Source organism: Dermacentor variabilis, chromosome 2 (genome assembly GCF_050947875.1).
Source record: "Dermacentor variabilis isolate Ectoservices chromosome 2, ASM5094787v1, whole genome shotgun sequence".
NCBI lineage: Eukaryota > Metazoa > Arthropoda > Arachnida > Ixodida > Ixodidae > Dermacentor > Dermacentor variabilis.
This window is the reverse complement of record NC_134569.1, coordinates 151,099,675-151,114,397: the sequence shown is the minus strand read 5'-3', so window position 1 is coordinate 151,114,397 and position 14,723 is coordinate 151,099,675. Positions and strand designations below refer to the sequence as shown.

At 48.2% G+C, this 14,723-nt stretch overlaps 1 protein-coding gene across 1 annotated transcript; it reads right to left on the bottom strand.

Annotated features, from left to right (window-relative positions):
- Window positions 1–2,291, bottom strand: LOC142571027 (uncharacterized). Its single transcript, XM_075679327.1, has 2 exons — window positions 2,087–2,291; window positions 1–471 (listed from the first exon to the last, which is right to left on the bottom strand). The coding sequence occupies exons 1-2, from the start codon at window positions 2,246–2,248 to the stop codon at window positions 175–177; spliced, it is 459 nt and encodes a 152-aa protein (XP_075535442.1). The 5' UTR covers window positions 2,249–2,291; the 3' UTR covers window positions 1–174.
- Between the last annotated feature and the right edge of the window lie 12,432 nt (window positions 2,292–14,723).

Sequence of the window (14,723 nt, the reverse complement as noted above, 5' to 3'; positions counted from 1 at the left end):
TTCATAAACTTTACTACTATTTTGACAAACAAATTATTTCGAAGAAAAAGAAAAAATCCGAGACACCTGACCGCTGATGGCGCGCAAGCTCGCGTAGGCCAAGCCTTTTTAACCATCTTGACCATGGCAGGTCGCGTCGCGCCAGCAGCCGCGGCGGCGGTCCCCTGCTGCATCCTAGTAGGTGCCGTTCCCGCGCCGAGGCATCGCTCTACCGTCCAGGCGGGAACCCCTGATTCCGTAGGCGGCCATCGCCAGCGTGAGCCCGATCACCAGGCTGAAGACGAAGACCAGCAGGGGGCGCCAGCAGCCCGGGGATCGAGCGAGCGCCAGAATCTCCGCGCGCAAGCGCTGGCGGTCACTGTTGGTCCTCCGCCTCCTGCGGCCGCCATTGTCGCCGCCGTAGCCGGACGATGCGAGTGCGCGGCCGGGCGTTGCGTACTCTACCGACGGTGGCGACGATGGCGCCAAGGCCTGAAAAAAATTGGAAATGACTGTCGTGCAACGGCGAGACGTTTGTTTCGCTTTATGGGATATCGATTTGCCGATTCGCATGTTCTAAAGACAAGTGAAGCAGGAAAATAGCTCATTTATACGCGTGTTCACGGAGTGCGCGCATAGCCTCAAATGTTTTGATGTGCTACTTTGATTAATTTTTTTACCCGTCAAAAATTATTACCGTTTTTCGTGTACAGAATTTCTTCCTTCTTGTTCAGAGATTGTTTAGGTAGTTCTTACACTTTTCATGAACTCATTCACGCAATCATGCACATACAAATAAAAACCTAGCCAAACAATATTAGCCTGCATGATGTTTGTAGACAACACCAACACAGCTCCGTAATCTATGAAAGGTGAACGTGCCATGCAAGCACGTGCCAAGTGCTCCTTACATTCTCAAAAGCACTTTCAGGCTAAGTGAGGACACAGCCTGAGGAGCGGGATAGAAGGAAAGCTGTTAACTACCGGGGGATCCAACCTTGCAAAGAAATGCCGGTAATTGGTCCACCCGAGTGCTTGATTTTAACGTGATAGCGTGAAATGCCCCATGTCACAGAACACCCGGCGTGCGGCGTTCAGCGTCGGATGTCGTTTCGACAAAATGATTTTCGAACCACTCATACCCAGGCCCTTCATGTGGCGCAAGGAAACTGCTACACTAATTGAATTTCTCAAGCTAAAATACCTAGAAAAATCGAAAAGTACGACTGACGCACAACATACAGATATGATAGCGTTGGATTGTAATTTGACTATACGAGAAAACATAATTCTGTTACGCGAAACGTCAAATAAACCCCTTTTCCAGCGTTTCAGCCATACATAGACCGGCCACAGCGTCCGTCATTAGCGCGCGCCGGCGCGTGAGTATTTTGGAGGCCACGGAGCGACGAGCCCGGTTCCTTGCTATACCTCAAGATGGCACTCACCTCCGCCGCATAGCGGCCCACGCAAGAGGACGCGTTTCTAGCAGAAAGCCCGCCTTCGTGTACAGCGTTCGCGGCCAGCGTTTCCCGGTAAACATTATGGTTACGCACGCTAGCGTTACCGGGAAGCATGAGAAACAGTCAGGTATCTTGGTATACTATCGCGTTCCGCTCTTTAAGGCGAAGTTTAGGCGCCCCCAATCTTCTCACTTCTGTGAGATAAATACGCCACAGAGTTACGTGTGGCGTATCATGACACTTATAGCTAGCTAGCATTGTTAAAAGAAGAAGGCGGCCAAACGGAGCAAAAGTAGGCGATGCCGAGGCCTCTCGACATTGGAGTTCTATTGAAAGCATGCATGCCCTAGCCGAATGATCACCTGCTCCCAGAACAATTGAAGGGGCCACGTAATCTGAATTATATCGGATCTGGGCACAGCTTCTAGCTAGAAGGTGAAAACGCGTCCGAGTGCTCCAGGGTAAAACGCAGCGCTCTGAATGAATTAGGGTAATGTCTTCCGATCGTTCGATTTCGACAAGTGGAATGCAAACCGCAGCACGAGAGCGTCCTACAGCGACCGAAAACTAACAGTCGAATGTATCATTACATTCCGCCCTTACACCATGCAGTGTTGTGCTCGAGAACAGCATCGAAAACTTACGACCAGCGCGCTGCTGTACAGCACTGGTTGCACTGTCACCGGAGGACCTTGGGGCTTCTGGCGGCGCCCAGTCGGTGCGGCAGCAGGTGGCGCAGTGCTGCCGATGGAAGCCGCGGCATCTGCGTCGCCTGTTCGTAGAGGGGATTCAACCTCGAAGGACATCGTGAACGGGCTCGTGAACGATTCAATGACTCGCAGGCGACACTGTTCTTCGTCTTCCTTTTCTTTTCGCTTAGGATCTACATCTACATCTCTTTCAGGTAGGAAATGCTCAGATGGACTTTATATAGCTTGTGCATAAAAGAACCCACAATCACTAATTAGAAATCAGACCCAGATAATAGGCAGATGATGCTAAGGTAAGTAAGCATTGTTATTTTTAAACAATCGTGCATCTTCTTGGATGCGAGCTGCACTTGCGAGAAGCTCCTTGCGCGAAGCACGCGCAACTTTCATGTGGAAAACAAATCCAGTAAACGTCTGTGCAAGTGCTGGAAATTTTGAAGAAAATGTTAGAAATAGAGAGAGAGGGAGAGAAAGAAACAAGTGGTTGAATTAGCAATGCAAACTCGCGGATACAAGCAATATTTTGAGGCAACAAGAAGAACATCGACACTGTGACGCAGTTTTCTGGCATAGATCCGCCTGCAGCGCCGTTTACTATGTCACCTGGCAAAAAGGATCGCACCTTAAAGAGGCCCTGAAGCGATTCTCCAACTAATCGTAGAATGGCGTCACTATAAAACTACTTGTCGCACGGACATTATGCGGCAGGAAACTTTCAAATCCTTCATCTATAAGTGGAGTTATCGCACATACACCCGACTTTGTCTCTCGTTTCACCTCCGCTAACGCGCTGGAAACTACACAGCGGAAAAGCTAAGAGGGCCAAGCCCCGGCCAGAAGCTGAGTGTCGCAGCGGTGAGTGGGCTCGTGGCGACCGCGGTAGACTACGCCACGCCGCATGCCACTGCCACTTCCCAGGTAATGCGCAGAATACGGAGCTACGCGCAGCGCAGAGATGAAATAATTTATTTCTTTTTGAGATCGCAGACATATATTTCTCATTTATTGATTTTTTTTCATTTTTCATATATTATTCAAGCCCGAGCGTGGTCTCTGAAACAAATCGCCTGCAGGTGGGCGCGAACGCCGCGAAACGCGCCATGCGGCAACCGGACTCCTCTCTCGCACTTCTTTCTGGGCACACTGCGCCATCTAGTGGCGCTGCCGAGAAGTCCGTGTGTGGCCTCCGAGACGAGAAGCATGGCGCGCCGGTGACTGCGAACGCTGAGGATTGTTCATTCGCTTCCCGCACACTCAGGGACACACATTGAGCGACCCACGTCGGCGAGAGGTTCGTTGTGCACATCTGTACACATTGCCTCGTACTCAGTGACCCAATTTGGCCAGATAGGCGGTGTTGAACTTTGTTCCCTCAACACAGCAACCATATGCGCTACCGATTCCACCATGGTGACCACGTAGGCAGGAAAACGAATTAGATACGTATATACATAGATGTCGATAGTTGGGCTCCCGAAAGTGCGTGCAGCGCCCTATAAGAATGCTAACGCATCAAAACATTGCGGTATTCCAGGTTGATCTTTGTTGTAGAGAAGCTATAGAATAAGGACGAGAATTTTCGTATTCATTGTATATGCGGTGTTTGAAGAAAAGGCGTGCTTTTTTATTGAGTTGGGAAGATAGCATTTCAGCCTGGAGGTTATACATCAAGAAGGTAGCTAAGACGTTGGCATGAGGTGACAGGAACACAGTCGCAAGTACGCTTTCAACCAGCAGCTATGGAACATTTTGTACCAGCGCTCCGTCGAGTGATCACAACAGACGAAGAAAGTGAAAAACCCCAACGCACCAACTAGAACATAAGTTTGCGAAGACATGTAGAATAAGTTGTGACTCCTATTGCTGAGTGCATAATAACCATGTTCTGTTCCGGCGCGTAGCTGAAGCGAACTAAAACTGGTATTTACCTACTTTGGTGGCTCAGTGGCTATTTTTTCATGCTATGCACGAGGTCGCGGGCTTGATTTCACGATGGACGCAATTTGCTGGAGGCGAAATGTGAAAGCGATCGTGTACTTACACTTAGGTGCAAGTTAAAGACCCCCAGGCGGTCAAAATTATCCAGGAGTCCTCCACTACGACGTCTCTCACAGACCTGGGACGTTAACAACCGTGAATCGGTCAATTAGAGTTGTATTTTACATTAGTAAGGTGGTTACCCTTAAAGGGTCCCTGAAACGGTATGGACAAATTTTGTGGACGCGTAGGGTACAGCTACAGTAAAACTTTGGAGCCACAATTTAGGCGAAACAACTTATATTAAAACAGCTACGGACGATTACATGTTACCCTCCTTCCTAGCCACGGTTTTTCTCCTCGACTCGTTCGTCGAGTCGAGGGCTAAGCTACGCCTTCACTGGTTCTGCGTCATGACGTGACGTCGTGTCGGCTGCTTCCGGTCGTCTTGGAGCCAACGCGCGAAGCCTGTCAACCTCTCCACTAGCCGCCTAGCTGGCCGTCAATCCCCCGCGACAGCTATCCAAGCAGTGTGCGTTGTGACATTCGGTCGGACCGTTCACTTGGTTACTGCTATATTAGCTGTGTATTTGTCTGGTTGAGCTATATGCCACCAGGTGGCTACACCAAGGAGGCCGTTCACGTTTGCGCCTCCGCTCACCCGGTCATCACGAATAAAATTAATTCGGACTGCGGGGTTTCAGTCTATTGTAGTAAGTGTGGGGGTTTGCTGGATTTAGAACACATGCTCTGGCGCTGCTTGGCGTTGGCCGGTGATGGTTCTCGAAGTGAAAAGTGGTGGCAGCGCATGCTGCACAGTGAAGTGCTGGCGGACCAACTCAGGGCTGTCCAGAGGGCCCGTGTGACGGCAGAGGGGCTCGGCCTCTCTGTACCGACGTGGGAACGGCCCGCATCAGCCCCAGACTGATCCCTCAGGACCTAAATAAAGTTCTTCATACCATACCATACCATACCATACTATACCCGGTAAAAAGCCGAGTCCGCTTGAGCTAACGTTTACCCGAATACCGGACACGCTAAAACTTTCTATTGGGGTAGTAATCCTCCGGCTTGAAGTGGCGGCCGCGAACGCGTAGATGATGGCGCCGATCGCATACCGACACAGCGATGCGCTGTAGCCACTCCGCTCGTCTGCAGCCTTGCAGAGGGACACGATGTGGCAGCTTTACATGTCGCCGATCGCTACGTTCGCAGCCCCCAACGCAACGAGGGCGTACCATGGTGCTCGAAAAAAGAAAGCTCGAGACCAACACTTATCGCACAGCACGCGTCAACGGGCCACACGTTGTAACACGAGCAGACGACACTTGCTGTGTGCCGGAAGTGCTTGAGCGTAGTGATAAATTGTCGTTGTGTACTCTCTTTCTGTTACTTTTTTATAGAAACAAATTAGCCAGCATTCCAACTATTGCGAACAACACTTGTTCACCATGGAGTTGGAAAAATTATCGATGACGCGACCTGGCTAGCCAATCGGAAAGCTCGTCCAATTGACGTCAGTTGAACCGAACGCGTGAATTGGGGTGGGACGGCTGAAAATTCAGGGGAGCGGCGCCACTGCGATCGCCAGCGGTGCACATATGTTCAAAAGCTTGTGATAAGTTACACGCTTTACGCGGAGTGCTTAAATGTGTCACTTAATGATAAGAATCCCGTACCCTAATGACCATGTGCGTCTGTATAACATAATCAAAATCATTTCAGGGTCCCTTTAGCTATTTTAGTGTTTCTTGTTAACCTTGACGTCAGGCTGAGAAAAATGTATCAAGGATGAATACGAACTTTTGGGGCTCTATGTACATGGCTCTGGTGCACAGGTTGTTTATGCTTAACTTTTTTTATATGCTTGTCATATTCGCCTGCAAGAGTCATTTGAGTCGTGCAAGGAATACTGTAAAGGAAAGAAGAAGGAAAAATCGTCTGCCCTAAATGTCAGAGTGTCGGGCTGTTCGGCTGTGAAACGTCAGTTCGATCCCGTTCGGAAAATTTTGTTGCCATTTTGCAGAGGCCCTAAAGAAAGCGAGAAAGGAACCTACCATTTATACCTTTGTTTGCCTGGCACCAGGCTTCGCATTAAAAACGTATTGGACATTACCTGGTCCGTATATCCCATGACCTACATGCCAATGCCAAGAGGGCTAACCCTTTTTCGGTGGCTTCACTGCAGCACAAAGGGAAATTTACTCCTAGACGGTTATGGAGTTATTGCTCCCGACTAGAAGTATTTTGTGCGTGTGATAGATAAAGTACCTCGAAACACTGTTATGCTTTGCTCCATCAACACAAAACAGTTCTAGAAGAATAAAGTCCGAAATTGCATTATTCAAGATAAATTGTGTAAGCCCCGTAGGGTGTGAAATTTATTACTACTGAAACACAAGGTAAGCTCTGAAGAGTGTGAAACTTTGTGCTTTTGAAGCAAAAAATTTTGCACCTTTCAGGACTTTTCGCTTAAGAGGCGCAATATCTCTTGAGTGCATTTACTTTCTTCAGCGCTGTGTGCCTAGTACTTTTTGATGAAGAATGCAACGGGCACGTTATCGTGACATAGCGTTCTTGATAGAAAAGTAGCGCGCGGATAAGTTAATAAAGGAAGCTTGTACTTGATGAATATTATCGAGTGAAACGCCGTAAACCCCTAGCGATGTAATTTTTTGTTCACAGTGTAAATACAATTCTTTTGGAGTAAGAGCGGCAACTCACCCTACGGTATGGCATGGTATGGTATGGTATGGTATGGTATGGTATGGTATGGTATGGTATCATGAACTTCATTTAATGTCCTGAAAATCAACCTTTAGATTGACGCAGGCGGCTCCCACGTCGGGACAGTCAGGTTTAACCTTACCGCCGTATCATGGGCTTTCTGGACGGCCTGTACTTGATCGAAAAGAACTCCACTGGGTAGGACTCGCCGCCACCAATCTCTCTCCTTGTCACAGTCTGTGAAAGTCACAGGACACTGCCAAAGCATGTGATCCAGAGTAATGATGCCATTGCACTTCTCGCAATTGATTGGTATCTATCTTTCAGGATATATCTTGTTTATAAAGTTTGGACTTGGATAAGTTCCTGTTTGCAACAACCTCAGAGTCACCGCTTGAGCTCTATTGAGCTTAGCGTGTGGCACTGGGAATTCCCTTCTGTTCATGTAGTAATGCTTCGTGATTTCATTATATGTAAGTAATTGGTCCCTGTTCTCCTCCTGTATATTATTAAGGTCCTGGTCGCGTAGTGCACGGATAGTAAGTCCTCGTGCAGCTGCGTTAGCCATCTCGTTTAAATTCTTCCGAGATGGATCGACTGACCCCATGTGCGCAGGAAACCAGCGGATTTCGATCTCTTGGCTGTCCAACTCACCGATCAGCTGGGCAGCCCTTTTGGTTACAAAGCCATTGATAAAGTGTCTAATAGCCATCTTAGAGTCACTGTAAATCTTCGTCCACTTATTATTCCTTAAAGCCAATGCTATCGCTACTTGTTCCGCGACTATAGTGTCTTTAGTCATGATTGTAATAGCATCCCGAGTGAGACCATCTGCATCTACTACTACTGCCGTAAAGGCTTTCTTTCCTCTGACCCACGCAGCATCTACAAAAGCCGCATGTTCTCTGTCGTGTTCTATCTCTTGCAGGAGAGCTTTGGCCCTTGCCTTTCGTCTTTCCAGGTTGTCCACCGGGTGCATATTTCTGGGGAAAGGAGTCATCTTGACTATCTCTCTTATGCTATCTTTTAGTTCTACTGTGCCTTCACCTGAAATTTTGGATTCGGTTGGGCACCACTCTACCTCTTCTAGTATTGCTCTATCTGGTCTTGTTCCAGAGAGCCTCTCTCTATGGGCAATTTGCTGAGCTTCAATTATCTCGGCTATTGTGTTGTGGATCCCCATTTTCATTAATTTGTTATCCGGCGTTTTAATCGGTAACCCCACTGTTGTTTTGACTAGCCTTTTAATTAATCTGTTCAACTTGTTTAGCTCTGTCTGTGTCCAACTGAGCATCCCAGCTACATGTGAGAAGTGACACAAGGCGAAAGCATGGACCAGTCTCATGGCGCTCTCCTCTCCCAGTCCTCTGTGTCTGTTAGTGATTCTCCTTAGCAGTCTTATTACCTCCACAGACTTGCTTGTGATGTGTCGTCTTGTTCTTCCGTTTGCCCCGTTTGCCTCCCGGAATAACCCTAAGACTCTAATGGATTCTACTTGCTTAATAGGTTCGCCTGCCTTCGTGGTTAGCACTAACCAGGGTTCTTCCTCGGGAACGTATAACCTCGGTTTTCTACCCCTTCTTCTGTTCTTGGGTACAAGGAGTTCAGACTAATTAGCAGAGAATTTGAGTCCCATGTCTTCTAAAATAGACTCAACCTCATAAATGCTCTTCTGAAGTCTGTTTTCCGCATGTCCCATTTCCTTGAGCGGTCCATGTAGTCACATCGTCTGCATAAATGGTAAAGTGAATGTACTCTATCCCTTTTAATCCCTTTGCCACTTTTGACATGGCCAGGCTGAAAAGCATAGGTGACAAGACCGACCCTTGTGGCGTCCCTCTGTCACCGAAATCCATCTTCTTTGATTTAATATCCCCGAATCTAAGGTGAGCTGAACGATTGCCAAGAAAGGTTTTGACCACTTCATAAAGTTTTCTCCCCAATCCCAGTTTGGAAATCACTTCAAGTATTGCTCTATGCTTAATTCTGTCAAAAGCTTTTTCGACATCCAACCCCAAGAGAGCTCGAGTGTTTTTTGGTTTAGCTAATAGCAGTTGATGCTTGATTAACAACATTGCATCTTGTGTGCACAAGCCTGATCTGAAACCAATCAGATTGTACGGTAGGATGTCATTGTCCTCCACATATTTCGTTAACCTGGTCTATATGACATGCTCCATTGCCTTCCCTAAACATGATGTTAACGAAACCGGCCTCAGATTATCCAAGTTGCGTTGCTTGCCCGGCTTTGGTATTAAGACAACATTGGCCGTCCTCCATTCTTCTGGATATAGCCCATCTTTCCATAGTGCAATAATGTTTGTGGTCAGATATTTTATTGATTCGTCGTCCAAATTCTTAAGCAATCTGTTAGTGATGCCATCCGGGCCAGCTGATGACCTACTATTCAGATCATACAGTGCCGTGCGTACCTCACTTTCGGTGAATTCCTGATCCATATATTTCCATTCTACCTCTAAGTAATCGGAATAACTCACATCCTGATCCTATTTCCTGAGAGGCAAGTATTTAGTAGCCAATCGCTCTATTATGTTCTCTGCGCTTGCAGTCTGACTTTCCTGGTGTACGAGTTTCACCACTGCCGTACGCCTATTCGATTTAGTGCCTTTTTCGTTGAGCAGACACTTGCGCAGACTCCAATTCCCTCCACGTTTTATCCTTCCGTCTACACATTTACACACCTCATCCCATTTTTGTACTTGCAAATATCGTGCGTGTTCCTCTATATTCTTATTGAGCTCACAGTAGCTATTTCATTTTTAAACTTGCAGGTACCTCGTTCATTTCGGCTGATCAATGCCACGTGCCACATGCCCTACTCGTGCATACTAGCTTGCGCGCACGCGGTCACAATCGAAGAAGAAGCAAGCTTCAAGGATGGCCGCACACCACGGCCAACGGGCCACGACTCCATTATCTGTGCCCGGCGAATCAGCCATGGCGAAGCAAGCGCCAAAGCGGTTAGGGAAGGAGCTGCCGTATGGGTACGGCGCCTACCAAATGATACACGCATTCGGCGCAGTCATCACACTCTACAACTACGGGCTGCACTACGAGAGCTTCAGGCTAACAGCTGGCGTAATGGATCACTGGTGCAGGCGGCCCGATTCCATGAAGAACCTCAGCGTGGACGAGTGGAAACAGCTGGCCATACCGGTGGACGAGAAAGGCGAGCACAGCCACTGTACAATGCGCGACCCCCCGGACGGTGGCCATGCGGCTCGCATCGTGCCTTGCGCATCGTGGGAGTTCAACCTCGACCAGTACGGGAACAACATCGTCAGCCACTGGAACCTAGTGTGCGACAGGCGCTGGCTCATCGACGTCGCGAGGCTCGTGTACGCGGCTGCCAGCATGGCCACACTGCCCGCAGTCGGAGCGCTCGCGGACAGCGTCGGTCGCAAGGCGGTGCTCTTCTTCACCGTACCCGTAGTCCTCATATCGGGCACCGCTAGTGCCGTGCCGAATGACTTCCAGTTCTTCGTGGGTGTGCGTGCCGTCGTGTCAGCCTCCACGAGTGCCCTCGTGGCACCTATGTACGGGCTGATTTATGAAGTGTCACCGATTGAAAAATATCCTGATTACATAATCGTGATCGCGCTATCTGCATTGATGCTATCACCGATCACGCTGTTTACCGCTCAACTAGTGAAGGCAGGATGGGCGACGCTGCAGCTGATACTGATGGTTCCAACGTGCCTTCTACTGCTACTTTATTACACCGTCGATGAGTCACCCAGCTGGCTTTTGGAGACCGGCAACGTCAAAGAAGCCGAGCGGATCGCTTTGCGTGCGGCAAGTATAAACAAGGTCTCCCCAGAGCACTGCCGAGATCTCATGGCAGCTCAGGCAGCGGCGATTAAGGCTCGTAGTCGGGAGGCTATAAATAGCAGCGGTATCTGCAGCCCACGGTTCAGAACTTGCACCATTACCATGTGTTATATGTGGACTGCGATAAGCTACGCCTTCGACACCTTCGTAATTAAAGACGGTGTTCCCGTCGGGGAAATCACAACCACGCTGAGTTTCATCGTGTCCTCATTGTGCTCGTCGTCTCGGCGCCGTTCGTTGCTACATTCGGCTTCAGGAAAACCGTGAGCACCTCCGCACTCATCTTTGCCGTAACACTGACCATCCTGGCCACTGACCTACAGAAGCAGACTGCGATGTGTGATTCGCTCGTAATTATAATGCGCGCAACTGGAACCACCTGCTTTACGTTCTATCTCATCATAGCCGTAGTCGCGTACCCGGCCATGACCCGCTGCCTTAGTGTCTCCGTGGGTCTCGCCTTCAGACGATTGGGCGATACCTTGGCCCAGATGAGTCCAGCGCTGCTTGGTGGCCACCGTACAACGTTGCAGCTTGCCATTGCTGCAGCCTTTATGTCACTTTTCGTGGTGGGTGCCGAACTTGTGCCCTGTCACATTGACGTTAGGCAGCAATACCAATTAGCGCCCAGCAAGAGCCCCGGCCTCGTGACAAGCGAGGATAGGAAGCGCGCCATGCAAGAGACACTGGTGCGTCTACCAAGGGAGCCCGTGAAGCGCCGGGGAGCCCCCATGATGGACAGAGCAACATCAAGCGACTTACCAATACGAACAACTCCCGAAAAGACATACTAGAACTTTCTGCGCGCACATGAGATACATATCCCTTGTACACCACGCCATCGTTTCTGTGGCATTTAGGAGTTCAGAATTTTGCCACAGTTTGTCACACGTTCGCGTTACTAGACGTTCAAATAGAGTATTTCTGGTATATTAGCTTTGTAGAACTTTGTCTTGTTCCGCTGCTGCAACTGTTTGAACTTGCAGAGACGGCCGGTTCACTTGGAGTGTCTGTTTCTATGTCCCAGCCGTTCCAGTTTTCTACGTTGTACCTCGGCCGGCCTCGCGTTCGCGACGACGCGATTCCATTGATACTGCCAGAAACTTTTTTCTCCTCTACGTTTTCTTTTATTTTTCTTAGACCTAAATGTCCAGGTAAGCGAAGCGCCAGGATTTCGCGCCGTGCTGTCACTCGGTCTCTATTCGGAGAAAAGAGTGCAATGGCCAACTGAACAAGACGCTTCGTATGGACCGACTTTGTGACACCTGTGTACGTGCACTCGTGAAAGGTGTTGCCGATTGGAAGAGTATGCGTAACGTTACTCAAAAATATTGGTGACGTATTTATAACACGTAAAATATATATGACTGTCTTGCAACTGTAGGCGTGATTACCCATAAGTAGTTCTTAAAGCGCAGCTTTCTTTTCAACCCCTCTCAGGATTTCTTGGCCGTTATAGGTGCTTCTGCTGCTGCAGTCCGGAAGCACTAAAAAAAAAAAATTCTTGGGTATTACGTGCCACCATATTATTTTTGGCCGCCTCGGGTTCTTGTTGCGGCTCGAGGTGGCGTTTGGACCAGGAATACACCAAGCCCAGCGACGAATACGTCCATCAGCAGGCATGAAGGAAAAACGGTTTGTTTTACATCATTTACGCTGGCTCCAGATACGGGAGCCCACTCCATGCAGGAGCATATTAAACGTCCGAGTTAACATCAGAGCACGTCAGCACCTCTCACTGTACCAATGGTCTCCGTTTTAATACCTTCGTCTTCTCTAGGTGTCTGGACCAGGGAATCTGATGACGGCGTCGCGGCCAACCGCAATCGTCGAATTGGTAGCCATATCCCGCCCATGATATCGTACCATTCCGCCAAGCTCCGCCTTCGATGTTGTACCTTCGTCCCCGCATATTTAGCAACATCGGAATCCGAGAGCAAAGCTGTTCCCACGGTAATATTCGATGTTGGTAGTTTTCACCAGTTAGTTCAGGTTGTCAGGTTCAGATGGAGGGATCGTTTGTTGACCTGTCAACAGGCGGCGTCAACGCTGTGTGCATTTCTCGATAGGCGCTGATGAATGCGTGGGTTTGCTTCGTGGTAAACGTTGAATTAATACCCATGGCCATGATGAGACGTAACACTTTATAACGTGCAACGTGCCGCGGCCAGGAGTCTCGTCCAATATATATATATATATATATATATATATATATATATATATATATATATATATATATATATATATATACGGGCATATCTAAAACACACGGATCTGGTTATAGAATGGCTAATTATATTTCAAGCATTCTTCAATTTACTTTCTTTGATGTGGTCATTCGGCATGTGCCACTGGGGGTGTGCAAATTCTTAGCCAATGCTTCAGAACTGTCCCACTCCGGCACAAGAGGCAAAACAGAATCCGTTAAAATGTTGCTTGCTACGTGTCGTGCTTCTTTGTGCACACGCCTGTCATCACTAAATTGTACTTTACTTGAGCTTCCCTTATCATTGATTCCAGCATGAGCGTTGCAAGTGCATTCATCTTTTACTCTTAGTGCACCAAGCACGTTAACAGTAGGAAACTGGTCATCGCCATTTCCAGTGCACCCATCATATTACAAGTGGAAAAGAAGTCGCCCTTTTTCATGGATGGGTGAGTCCGCTACCCTTGGATGTTTTCGCATGCAATGGCACTGTTGTGAAGGTGCGGTAGCGAAGAAACCATGCTGGAATATTATTTAACTAGTCTGGTTTGTACACAGCTCTTTTGAACGTCTGAACTGTAAAAAACAAAGGACTAAGGAAGACAGACAAGGACTCTCAACAGCGACGTGATTATTTGTCTTCCTTAGTACTTTGTTTTTTGTTTGCAGATATGCGGTTCTAAACTCAGCTTGGCCGAGCTGGCTGCGAGCACTAGCACTGAGGTAACCATGAAGCATGTCCTTACATGTTGTTAGGAGCTTTATATTAGGTGGTGCTGTTATGTAATGTCGAATGAAGCAACACTCCTTTCTGTGGCTCAAATGGTTTATCTAAGTATCGGGCGGCCATAGACGTCCTTATTCTTGATTTTGGTTTCCGTGTTTTTGTCAATGTGAGTATTACAGCCTGAGGGTGATGTCTAAAACTACACGGGCAGGGCTTTTTTGCTAAATCTTTGGACAGTATCTATTCCCTCTCACAACCTACTTTTGCAACTTTTGGGAAATAATGGAAAGCTGTCGCAGGGATGAGGGCTCATCAGTTCTAAGGATTTCATTATTTGAAAGCAGTTCTGTTGAATTGTTATTACATTGTTAGTTTCCAGCCATTTGATTTGTCCCTTTCATTACCAAATTTTTCCTGCTCTTTCTTTGTCAAAACTAAGTGAACTTTTTTCCAGTATCACCCGAATCTTGGTGGATCCCGCATTGTGGATATGTGCCATCATCAAATAGAAAATAAATACGGCCGCTCTTGTCTTTTCAAGGCCGCTTACGCAGCGGTGATGCGCCTGCGTAAGTTGCTTGGGCCCGAAGCTGCTGAAGCTGACGTGGCTTCTTCAAGTCGCTTTGCCAACACCCGTCGCGGTGGCTTAGCGGCTATGGTTTTGCGCTGCTAAGCACGCAGTCGCGGGATCGAATCCCGGCTTTGGCGGCCGCATTTCGACGGGGGCGAAATGCGATAATGCCGGCGTCACATGCATGGGGGCACGTTACTAATCCTCTGGCGGTGAAAATTAACCCGGAGTCCCACACTACGGTGGGCCTCATAATAAACTCGTGGTTTCCGCACGTGAAACTCCAGAATTTAATTCAGCTTATCAGCACTGACGAGACCAGAGCGCATCACACTGCTGCCAGAGAACTGTTTACAGCTGAGCGATCAAAAGGGTCCCGCAGAATTCGCAAAAGTCCGAGAACTCAGTAAAGAACGCTGATGAACACGCACACCGGCGTTAGTACTGAAATGATGGTAACACATATTGAACTCGTACGCTGTTTACTACACAGATCTGAAATCGAATTCCA

Excerpts from the sequence above, each read along its gene's own strand:
- LOC142571027 (XM_075679327.1), bottom strand. The coding sequence starts at position 2,248 with ATGTCCTTCGAGGTTGAATCCCCTCTACGAACAGGCGACGCAGATGCC. Across the intron at positions 472-2,086 it reads TGTACAGCAGCGCGCTGGTC|GCCTTGGCGCCATCGTCGCC; the intron begins GTAAGTTTTCGA and ends AATTTTTTTCAG.